This window comes from Poecile atricapillus, chromosome 3 (assembly GCF_030490865.1).
Source record: "Poecile atricapillus isolate bPoeAtr1 chromosome 3, bPoeAtr1.hap1, whole genome shotgun sequence".
In the NCBI taxonomy this organism is placed as follows: domain Eukaryota; kingdom Metazoa; phylum Chordata; class Aves; order Passeriformes; family Paridae; genus Poecile; species Poecile atricapillus.
This window is the reverse complement of record NC_081251.1, coordinates 65,685,920-65,698,628: the sequence shown is the minus strand read 5'-3', so window position 1 is coordinate 65,698,628 and position 12,709 is coordinate 65,685,920. Positions and strand designations below refer to the sequence as shown.

The 12,709-nt window shown below is 38.6% G+C and overlaps 1 protein-coding gene across 1 annotated transcript in view; it reads right to left on the bottom strand.

Moving 5' to 3' along the window:
- The window catches only part of UTRN (utrophin), a 307,480-nt gene that overhangs the window by 251,094 nt on the left and 43,677 nt on the right, over positions 1-12,709 (bottom strand). Inside the window, exons 6-13 of the mRNA XM_058833987.1 lie at positions 12,293-12,465; positions 8,859-8,974; positions 7,683-7,846; positions 6,853-7,056; positions 5,684-5,865; positions 4,824-4,974; positions 3,274-3,393; positions 2,431-2,532 (exon numbers count right to left, since the gene is read on the bottom strand). Of these exons, the coding sequence (XP_058689970.1) occupies positions 2,431-2,532; positions 3,274-3,393; positions 4,824-4,974; positions 5,684-5,865; positions 6,853-7,056; positions 7,683-7,846; positions 8,859-8,974; positions 12,293-12,465 (1,212 nt within the window). The remainder of the gene's footprint in view (positions 1-2,430; positions 2,533-3,273; positions 3,394-4,823; positions 4,975-5,683; positions 5,866-6,852; positions 7,057-7,682; positions 7,847-8,858; positions 8,975-12,292; positions 12,466-12,709) is intronic.

Below are 12,709 nucleotides of genomic sequence, written 5' to 3'. Positions count from 1 at the left end.
TTTAGTCCAGGCAGATGATCAAAGACTCAGATATTAATTAGTCACCTCCCTGTTTATGGTATCCACTTTCAACTGTAAAATAACTTCAGCAATTCCTGTTTCATTAACTACTGGAAGCTGGAGTGGTATGCTCTGAATAATTCTAACTCAGGGATCTTTAATTGTTTCCAATCCCCCCCCCCCCCCCCCCCAGGAAACTGTCCTGGGTCCCACTTCTTTTCAGTAACACAGCGCTCCTGTAGTAACACCAGCAACAACTGGCATCAGGTACCAAGAAGGATTTTATGTATTCTAAATTATGTTCCCACATAATGCTGCTGCTAGACAGCAATCTCCATGGACTAGAATGCCCATCTCTCTATCAATCTCAGTTGCCCAGCCATTGGTGCACTACTGCTCCTCTCTGTTTTAAACAAAAAAAAAAATCACACAGCAAGACAGACCCTTTTGTTCTTTGAACAACACATTTTACAACAGCCACTAGGTTCTCCATCCTAGCTTTATATTTTTGGCATTGTCCCAGAATTTACCACAGCAACTTTGGGCCACAGGGCTAAGGCAGTTTACCTTTCCAATGCAAACTAACATGGAAAATCTACAGACAGAAAATACGATGGTGGCTGAAATGCCATAAGGCTGTGAGAAAAAAAATTATAACACCACACACTCTCTGGAAAAATCATGCTGGCATCCCAGCCAACATATTTTATGCGTAAGAGGAGTTCAAAAGCCCTTCATGTGTTAATTTCTGCTAAATCAGCAAAGATAACTCTCCCTAGAAAACTGAAACATAATTACCACAGTGCTAAGAAGTCTCTGGCACTGATTGAGGAATTTGTTTCCTGAGTGGTAAGGATTGTGTTGACTTGAAAATGCAGTGTACAAAAGCTTTCTAGGCAGCCACAAAAAGGCTGATGCATCACTGTTGCTCATCTCTCCATGTGGTTGGGCAAAATAGAAAATGCTTGTAACAAACTCTTTTAGTTACTTTTGTATTATCAAAGTGTTTGTATTCAATTTTTAAGTAGTTTCAGACTGTAATTTTTCTAAGTCATTTGATCATTCTTGCAGATTTGCAATTCAAACCTGTTAGCAATAAATGCATTGTTCAGGTGAACAATGAGTACAAAAAGGCTGATCTAAACCACCTGAAACAAACTTCTATTTCCTCCTTATTTGCTACCTGACATTTTACATTAAACAAACTGATTGCTTCACTTTTACAGAGCAATGTAGCTACACACAAATTAAAAAAAGCTGAGTTCAAATGTTCAACTCAAACAGAATATGGTACTTTTAAAAGTCTTGTAATAGTCAATGAATGGTCCCCAAACAAACGTAAGGGTAGAAGAGGACAGAAACACATTGACATGATGACAGAGTCAAAGCTAAGAGCACCTGAAGTCCATACCTTGAACATACACAGCAAGGATTTTGAGGGAATCCTTATTTCTCAAATCCAAGTTACCACGCCCAAGTTGCCAGAAAACATTGGCATGCAATTTTCTGGATACACATACACAGGTGACAAAGCATTATTTTAAAGAAACATATATAAACAGATACTTGGCATGGGATAAACCAGACTCTTAACCCTGGGTCCATATGAACAAGCTCACGTGCATATCAATGTACTACAAACAGATATGGGAGGGTTAAGGGAGAAACACACATGCAGCCCCAAAGAATCCAGACAAAACATCCTTGTCAGAAAAAAAACAGGCTGCAGCTGATACCAGTAGTTATACCAGCACTGTTCTACTTCTTTCAAATGTCTAAACAATCTGAATACTGCCTTGTTTAAACAATAGCTTACAGTGATAAATATTATTGTTTAAGAAAAAAACAATTTCAGTATAACCTCCAAAGAAAAAAACAAAAAATATTTTAAGCTGAGAAATGAAACAAGCTCTAGTTCTAGGTATACAAACAGCACATATAGTTGTGTTACCATATTTTTTATGCCATCACTTGTGTTTGAGCAGCTTTTGTATGCAAAATGCATTATATCAAATGTATTTAGTATTGAACCATTGTGTATGTGTTCATGCTGGAAGCACATGTACATTAATTTGGAGGATTTCTATACTTACAAAACGACCAGATAGGAAAATTACAATGAATTTTCTAAGTATCACAGATATTCCCACTTCCTGACCATTTTACAAGATACTTTGGAAATTATTTTATAAGGAGGTATAAACTTCTATTCTTAAACTTTGGAAAATTACTTCTCTTGCACTTCAGAGATACTCCTGTCCTAAAAAAACACTGGGAACCTCAACAATAACAAATTCTAGGCTTTCAAGGTTTTTTTTCCATGAGTTTCTCGGTTCTAGTCAGAGCTTTGACTGTTTGGGCTTTTTTTGGTTCATTTTTTTCTCCTCCACAAATCAACCAGTCACTCTGAGAAACCGGACAGCTACTCACCTGTTCTTCCAGCAGCTCCTGCCATAAAAGCTGAATTTCTTGCAGCTTGACCCGCCGATCCTCAGTCCAACGACAAACTGCTGTCCACCGCTCACCAAGCCTCTACAAAAGCACCAAACACTCAGGAACAATCACAAACCTCACAAAGAAACTCCAAAACCAGATATTCAAAAGTGTGATTTCTACTTCACATTAACTTGTTTCTACATTATATCTACTTCCCTGTCAATTACTGATATTGCTGTATTGCACAGAGCTGAAGAGTAACACTTTCAAAAACATTCACAAGTGGCCTTAACTCTGGTTTTGCTCAAGTTTTTGAGCTATTTGATTGACTTAAAAAGGAATGAACAAAGTAGGATGAATTCTGTTTAAAAATTCTGTCTCATGTACTCACTGTACTTCAGGTTACAGTCCTAAGTGACAGGAAAACACTTCATATGATACTCCCTAGATAAATTGCATTCATGTCTTCAAGTATTTCTTCTATCAGATTTTAACTTTCTAAGGAAAATAACTTACATGAAATAAGAGTTGTGCTATGCATCTTCCCATTTAATGAAACTGCTGAAAGGAGACACTACCAAATTACCTAAGTCTTGAGAATGCAAACAGCTTGACTAACCAGGAACTGAGCTTGAACGCCACCAAAGCACTTTTGCAGGTTTTAGCTTGAGCTGATTTAATAATTCTTTAAGTTACTATTGCTCCTAAAGAAAATGTTATTTTAAATAACTTTCTAAGATAAATTGTCTTTAAACACAAAAACGCTGATTAACAATTACATGCAATTGTTTGAAGTGCCCAATACTACAGTTTAAAAAAGAGGGCTCTGAGATTTACCTGCAATTGTTCCTCCAGAATAGCTGTTGCACTTTCCCCACTGCTTTCATCAACAATGACCACCATGTGTGTTAGGGAGTTGACCTTCACCTGTTCTGCCTCTAGATCACTCTGCAGGCTCTACAAGAACAAATCAGAGGTTACCAACTTTGAATGCATTTGCTAATCTGCTATTTTGGCCAGTGTCTGTCACAACTGCTGTAGCAAAGGAACTTTGGTATTTCAGATTCAACAGCTAAACCCACATTTTACCAGTGGGCATCACTGCATAGCTTAAAAATTGTAAGCAAAAGGCTGATAGAAAAGAACCCAAAACCATTCTGTTAGAATGCTGTAAAAGATGGGAGTGCTTCAAAATGGATGCCCCATACTTGACCAGGAGAATCACATGACAACTGCACTGACTTTCCATACATCTGATGTTATACATAGTAGAGCTTAAGTGTTTCTACACAGGGCTGCTGTTGTTAATAAGCAAGCAACACAGGGCATATGCCAAACAAATCATTAGGAACACTCATTTTTCAAGAGTTGACAATATAATTTCAAAAATGTCAACAGTGCAATAACTGACCATGATGCTCCTAAGATAACAGTTGAAAACTGCAGAAAACATGCAGTTCTTATTAGTTTAAAACAATCTGCGGATTTAAATATTCATACAACTTCTAAAAGAACAGATTCAATGGTTAAAGCCTACTACAAAATATCTCAGCAAAATCAATACACCTTTACAGTACTGTAAATGTCACTCTTTATCCCAGCATATCCTAAGCTACTCTATGAAACACATGCCTCAAACTCCCCAGACTTTGAAAACAAAGTAAAGAATGCAAATGTGGGACAGGAAACTACACAGACTAAAAATACTCCCGTGTTCTTGTTCTGTGAGGTATGTCCCATGCTGGGGAGAAGGTCAAACTTCAGCACTGAGCATGAAAACTAAAGCCGCACCATGACAAACAACAAAAGGACATCTTTTTCCTTCACAAAAACATTTCAGGATAGAAAGGCTGGATTTGCACCCAAAAACTCAATTGAGAGAACAGCACTTCCAAAATATTGCACACATGAGAAAGCAGTGTCTAAGCACTCCCTTAGGATGCTGTAAAAGCAAGGACTGGAATCAGTGACTTGGAAGGCCCTGATCATTTTAACTCCCACATTATTTTAATGTGCAAGTCTCAAGCAGGCTTTAGCAATGCCTGCCAGTAATTAAGGGCAAATCTGTCCACGGTACCTTCCATACTGTTCCTCACACCAGCAGTTTACCAGAAGAGGTTTTATTCCTTGCACAAAGTGAGGGTAACAGTTTTCCCTAAAGGTTACATTTCCTGCATGAAGCAAATATAATAGTTCCTACTAGTCACCAGTGCTCAAGTGTTAAGGCTTCTAACTCCTTTCTACACCATCATCATCCTTTTGCAAACACCAAATGTGGCCATATATGACTTCTGACACAATCAAGTTTCTTAGTCAAGGAATCCACCAACATAGGCATCTTCCAAGTACTTCTCTCATACATATTACCTAACAGGCAAAAGGTTTACCTTGTGTTCTTCCAGCTGTTTTTGAAGCGACTCCAAATCTTCCGCTAGGAGCTGAGATTCCATCTTCTGAATGCGTTCTTCTGTGACTGTCAGCCAGTCAGACAGCTGCTGCAACTGCTGCTTCTGGAGCTCCATCAGCATGTCATGCAGGCTGCAGGGGGAAGCACGGAGTTACCTCAGACACAGCTTTCCTGAGGAAAGGAACTAAATTCTAGCTCATATAGAAAAGAAGCAAGGCCATACATAAAACTTACCTATCATCAAATAAAATTTTCACCATTAAGCTAAAGAATACAGATAAGTATCCTTGTTTCTTTCTCAATAAAAAATGTTCATTAATTATGCAACTTATATCAGGGATTGTTTCTTCCAATGGGGGTCTGCTGCTAATAAACCACTGCTGAAAGTCCTAACAAAAAGCATTTTTTCCTTGATGTGCAGCTCTTACCTTGGTAACCCATATGTAGGAAAAAATTCTTCTAACAACTTTTTAGTTATGTAAATACCCATAGATATCCACATCCACTGTATGCTTTATTGAGAAACTTGAATGTGTTTCTAATATTGTTTGAGTAGTTTATGCAACCACCGCAGTTAAATACTGTACATTTATCCTGGCACATCTACATAATAATTCACAAAAGACTTTACAAAATGATCAAAAAAAACCCCCAATCAGTTATACTCATTCCATTTGTTTCACCTTAGAAAGTATGAAGGTGGATTTTGTGTCACAAACTGAAACATTAATTCTAAAAAAATAAGTCCTACAGACGGATGCAAACCAAATTCTCCAAAACACAGCAAGCACCAGAGGTCAGTCCTGAATCTCTAGAAGAGGTTATGTGCCATGAGCTCACCGGGACTGTCTGTCCATGCTCTCCACCCTGAGTTCCTCCCAGCGGGAGTTCAGCAGCAGCATTTGCTCCTGGATCTCAAACTCTTCTTCAGGTGACAGATTTCCCTGGGCCACCAGTTGGTTTCCAGCCTGCAGAACATTGCCCACACTGCTCTGGTGCGCAGTCAGTTCCATCATAAAACCCTGGAAATGGTATAAGCAGAGACATCACTGTGAGGTCCTATCAGAATTTATGAGTTGGCAAATATCCTAAAAATATATCATCTTTGAAACAGTGCTGTAGAAGGAGCTGGCACCATCAAATACATGAGGATGGCAGACCTGTTCCTTTCCTTGACACAATGTTTTCCATGCACTACAAAAATTCTGGATCCAGTAAAACAAAGAAAAAAGGCTGACCACCTGAATGATCTGCTTGGGAGAAGAGAGCCTTCAAACAAACACACCAAGAATGAAACAGGAAATGACCTATGGTCAACAGAACATAAAACAACATCTGAAATCTATTGTAGAAAAGATTATGAGTTAGCAACATATATTTACTGTAAATCCAGAACATCTCTTCCTTTGCTTCATGGCTTTAAAACTACAGCACAAGAAAAAAATTCCCCCTATTGATCAGCATTCAAATTCTATTTTCTATTTTTATACAGTAAGCTGACACAGGAGAAAAGTAAGCCATCTAACATGACAAACTCCTAACAACATCAGGACATTTGTTCAGACTTAGAACCAAATTAGTAGTCAAACCAAAATTTGGAACAGTCATTTGGAAGCATCAACACATGTTTCTGAAACAAAGTATCCTAATCACCAGAGGAAGACCACTGACTAAACTGATTATCAGTTTCAGCATTACCCTTATTTAACAGCAAATGGCATAAGGCTGACCAGGCTTTTTAGTAATTGGCAGCAGGGAAGTACAACCCAGTCTGGATAATACTGCCTTTGTATTATGCACACCAGTAAACTAGCTACCAAAGGCTGTTTATAAAAAATTACATTAAGGTTTCGAAGCATGCTTCATTCAAGGTTCTTCTAAAAAGAAGAATTTTGCCTTGAATAAAGACTAGGAAATGGAAGTTCTGCAGCTTATTTACATACACATACACAAAAAAAAAAAAAAAAAGAAGCCAAACCACAACAGAAGAATTTATAAGAGAAACTTACTTCATGGGTGGAAAATTGTTCTTTGACTTCCTCAACATCACCAGATATTTCTTCCTGTTCCCGAAATGCATCCTCAGCTGACAGCAACCATGTAAGAACTTCTTCCAGAGCAACTTGGTAGCTATCCAAGTCCATATCCACCTCTGTCACTGTGCTGGGAGTCTCTGCTCTAGAACTGTCCTGATCTTCTTCAAGTGCTACAGTCTAGGCAGCCAAGAGGAACAAGATGTCTTAGAAGTACACAGAAGATGCCCTCCCAAATGGTATTAAAAATAGAACTAAGATCTCTTTCAATCTTTCATAAAATGCTATAAATAATTGTTGGATACATTTTAATGAGAAAGGCTAAAGTCATTATATTAAAATGAAAGTTCATTAGTAAAGAACCTGGATAGTAAAGACAACTTTAATCTTGCTCTATCAACAGTGAATCTCAAAACCAAACAGAACCTTATCACTACCACTAACCACCACAAGTTCAATGGAAAATTCAGTTAAAGATTCTGGACCACTCCCTTCAGCTGATCAAGACGTATGAAAACAGCGAAGAAAAAATAAATAAATAAATAAAAGTACCCCCAAAAAAACAAAACAAAAGGCAGCATAACACAAATGGAACTTTATACCTCAATATACAAGATTTTGTACATGTTTCAGAAAAGATAAAGGAAGACAAAGACCTAAGTTAATGACAAAGAAATTGCTATGATTTTTCGCATTTTCCCAGTTGTGTTGCTCAGGACAGAAGGCATGTTCCAAAGATAACTGACAAACATGAAGATCAGCTAAAATTACAACTCAAGAAAGGCTGGCTTTGATGACAAACACACCTGTTGCATACTGAATTCTCCAGCTTCACATTCCTGCTTGTATCTCCTTGGAAGGGTTTCCACCTCCTGAATGTCTTCCATTGTAACTTGCTTAGGAAGGACCTCAAACAAAGAAGTTAAATACATAATAATGGACTTTTTGTCTGGAAGCTGTACAGCAACATCTGCATCAAAAAGATAAAACATGGAGAAAAATAAATGAAAACAATTTTTAAAATCATTACATAAAGCACAGGTAACAATTCACATATTGTCCAAACAGCCTTTCATAAGCTTTTAACTCAGAGACCAGGTTTGACATAAATTAAAAGTAGCATGAAGGAGGAAAAAAAAAAATTAAAAAATAAATTTCCTACATTTGGAAGTGAATTCACATTAAAATTCTTGATCTCTTTGAAATAAGAACCCAGACATGAAGTTGCTAAGGAATAAAATGTGTATGGGGAAAATTGTTCTGAAGCATCTCCCAAGCAGAAATGTAGTTCAAGGACAGTATCCTGCATAAACAAACATTTCTACCTAGGCTCTATCCCCCTTCCCATTGTTAGTCAGGTAATTTTCTCTTTTTCCACACTGGAAGGAGTTTCACTGAGACAGATTTACTTCTTTTGGGTTATGAACAGTACCTATTCAGTTAATACTTTTTTTTTCATAAGAAGGTGGTGTTTGAAGTTAGAGGGCTTGTCCTAGAGCATGAATCTTTGAAGGCTCGCTTCATGGCAGAGCAGCAGGTCAGTATTTTTAAAAGGAGCCATCAAGGTTTCCTGGTAAGCATTCCTAGGCAGCTACTGCTACTCACTGTGTATGTAAAGAAAAATAAATTATGAGCTCTTAAACCACCCCATCCTAGAGAATGCACTGCTGCACCTGAAAAGCAGACACCCTTGCAGCACAACTCCTACCTAAAGGGAAATGAAGTCAGCATACCAGCCTCAGCCTCATTACACAGTCTCTGTATGGAAAGTCAACCTGAACCTTAATATTCAAAATGCCAAAGCCTACACATACACATCCATGCCCTTACTCTAACAAATGGCATTTGTTTAAATCCAAATGTAAAGGCTTGAAATTAAACAGCACTGCACAAATGTGTTCTTCATACTTAGTATCGATGGAAGAAATTTCTTTCAAGAGAACTCAAAAAAAGCTTCTTGTCAAGTAAAATAACTATCCCACCTTCAGGATCCAATAGCTTCTCTATTCCTAGGTGGTTCTTGGCTATGTTGAAAGCATTTTCCAGTCTCTCAACCGGGGACATCTTTGTAACTTTATCCCAGCTGAACAGCTCAGGTCTAGAAGTGAAAGCAAAACAAGGATGAAAGCAAACTTTATCCATAAGAAAATTCTATACCATGCAGAATATCAAGTCATGCATATGATAGTAGTTATATTAATTAATAGCTATAATATATTCATACACCTACATACCAAATACCAACATAAGTGCATAAACACAAATGCAAAAAAAAATAAAAGCACAATTCTCAATTATTAATGAGAACCTGACAATCACTAATTAATTAACTGACTGCATGCCCACAGCAACATCCATCTTCTATTTTGTGTCCTAAACATAAAGTCATTGATTTCAACAGGAAACCAAATACCACTAACAAGAGCACATAACCTCAAAAATTTATCCCAGAACCAGTTTTCTGCAACTGTTTCTTTTACAGCATTACTGTTACTACACATTTTCTGCATCAGGCCCTGCTGGGTAATCAAGAGTCACTCTGTTCCTGGAAAACCTCATTCCAAACTTGTGATGTGGCTCAGTGACCACCCCAGGCCATCACAGCCAGGAGAAACAGCAGTCTCCACCCCACTCATTCACGGTCTTGTTCCCCCCAGTAACAAAAAACAGCCTACAAGAAAACACCCCATCACAAGTGCAAATCTTGCACATTCCAGTGCTAATCAGGCCAAGGAGCTGATCAATTTGCAGTGTCAGCAGCCTTCATCAAAGATCAGTGTTAACCCAAGGGCATCTCCAGTCCAGGTGAGAGCCCAAAAGACAGTGGTGGGTCTCAAGGGGAAAGAGCAGAGCACACAACAGCAAGCAGAGGCAGCAAATAGGGCCTATTCCCAGCAGTACCTACACCTGTGGCACACAATCAGCCAAGTGCTGTAGCAGCACAGCTGCTTTCCTTCCATTCTCCTGCAATGGCGGCTTCTCATCAAAACACTGCTATTGATTCTGTCATTTATAGAACTTGGGGAGGAAGAGATGGGCTTTACTTTAATTCTTTTAATATTTGATTCAGTTGTAAATTGACTTAAGAGTACCCTTTATCATCTGTTGAGTCATTATGTTTGTGAAACAGGAAGTCCCTAAGCCAACAGTCTAAAAAGCAAAAAGCCAGAAGAAAGCAGGGTGAGCAGGAACAAGATGTACCTAGAAGCTCATGTACATCCATGCAAAAGCAAGGATAACCACAGATTCATGTAAATCTTTAGTAGACACTGATTTTGAAAACAAAGGTATTAATAAATCACAACTAGATACTTACCCAAGAGTGAGAAAATTGAACCAAAAAGCAGAATTCATTTCAAAGAGGAACTAAGGTAATATTAGTAAGCAAAAGAGACCGGTACAGTAAAATGCTAATAAAATTATATGAGGCAATAGGTCACTTACATGCTGCAGGAGTTACAAAGTTATTAGATATTGCAGCCAAGAGGTAGTACAATTAACAATTGTTGATAGATACATAAAGAGAAAATAAAGATATTAAATCTCTTAATGGAATCCATGAAGATTCTCCTCTTTTAAGTGTCACGTTGAACTAAAATAAAAATGCAATACTGAAAAATGCTGTCAAGGTAAGTTACATAGCTTTGTGGTCCTATCCTTCTGCAAGCTGCCCCAACCTCCTTGTTCCTCACAAGTGCTTTTAAAGTCTCTCCTTCCAAGCTGAAAAGAGAAACCCAGCTCAAGGTTTTTTTAAAGTTTAGGGAAAATTATGCTTCTCTGACTAAAGGACTCGTGCCCAGAGACAACAGTGTTGAATTCTGACAAGCCAGCAGCTGTCAGGCTCTAAGCAATAGGGAATAAAAGGCTCAGACCCACATTTTACAAACTCACAGGAATGCACAGTTATTCAGTCAAAGCTATCAGCTGGGGCATTTGCTACTTAGTGCTCTGAAAAGAGCAGAGCTCACAGACTTCAGATCCTGCAAAGCACAAGCACATAGTCATAACAAGAAGGACAACAAACAACCTAAAACTAATTTTTCTGCTTCTCTCAGGTCACCTAGGTTTCATTTGTGTCTAAAGTTGGCACAGTCTCCATCACAAAGCTTCACACATTCAGCAGCAGAGCAAGGCCACTACACGCAGTTGTAGCTAGGAAAACCACAACTGCTCACACCATCCAGGGGAGGGACTTAGTAATGCTTGTGATAAATTCCAGCGAGACATTTGGTAGTATTGCTCTGTCCTCGCACAGGAGTCCTTCCAAACCTGCAGAAGCCCTCAGTGTGGTGCTGGCCCTCCTTTCACACCCATGCAGGCTGAACACAAGCCAGCTCCGGTCCACAAGACATGGAGTATGGCAGGGCAGACCTGTCCTGAAGCCAGCGAGCCTGTGACAGGGCCTACTCCAGTTACCACAGGCCAAAGGGGCACTTCAGAGCAGGCTCTGCAAACACTTTGCATCTGCTGGGTGTTAACATGAGTCTTTGGAAAGCCTTTGCTGTGTCAAATACCTGGTGACCAGGAGGTGTGGTTAAATTCTAGAAATTATTATACCATTTCCACATTGAAATGGTTATTTATGGATAAGAACAGTCAGACTTTGAAAGCAATGAGCTGACTTCACTTAAGAGACGCTGAATTAGAATGAATTGCCCAGTAGATCTCAAAGAAGAGATTTTTAAAAAGGAAGTAAAAAAAAGGTATGCAATGTTAACAGCATCTGTAATGATGATTTATTTAAATGTCTGAAGAGTTTTGCAAAAATCAGAAAGAACACAGAAGATCTGTGCAAAGAAACTTTAATGTGATTCCTTATAAAGTATAATGAACAAACTAAAGGATACTCTACAGATACCTGAAGTGTTCTATTACCCTTTGATATTCTGCCCCACAGTTCTCCTTAAAGAACTGCATACGTTGTCTTTCAAGCAAGATATATTAAGAAACACCAGGAAAGCTACAGAATCTCTCATTCTTTCATTTTGAAGCTTCTGTATCTTCTTATTGAAATTATATGGCAATTTCCAATGGAAAAGATGTTTCTATTTACAGAGGAGGCCAGGTAAAAGGGAGGTAAAAGGAGAAGGAGAAGGTCATCTTCCCCTTCCCCCACAGAGACCCTTTCAATATATTCACTATAAAAAGCAAGTAGGATGTAAATCCATTCAAATTAGCAAGTGTTTGTGCATGTGCATGAACTCAGTGTTACACTCCTGCTGTAGCTCCAGCCTTTGCAAGGCTCTGACAATGTCCCACCACTGCTATTGTTACCACAAAAAAAAGACAAACAAGAAACCTGGACAATGAATCACTCAAATAGGCTAGAAGCTGTCAAATGCTCAAGTATGAAGACACAGAAAAAAAAAAAACATGTTTACTTCACTAGGTCAAAGACAAGCTGTTTGCCACTTACTTGTGTCTGTGAATCACAGCATTAAAGGCGAGTCCATCAGCCCAGCTCGTGGTGAAGTTCAAAACGTTGACCTGACTGTAAGGTCTGGTGGACTGCCGAACCCAGCTCAGCAGTATCTTCTCACTGTTGGTCTGCTGCAAATCTGACATAATGTTCTTCATGACATCCTTCACCTGCAAGACAGCAACAACTACACCTTCCAAACATATGCCCCACTTCTTCTCCTTACAAAACCAAATTACTTCACAAATCACGAAAGGGGCTTTCCCATGAAAAGCAATGAGTCAGACTCCAACTCCTCACATGAAATTTTGGAATAGCAGTCTTCAGGCCATCTTTGCCCTCTACTGATTACAAGAGCCAGCGATGCTTTGTGTAATAATGACACATTACTCTTATATTATGATCCTCCCACTC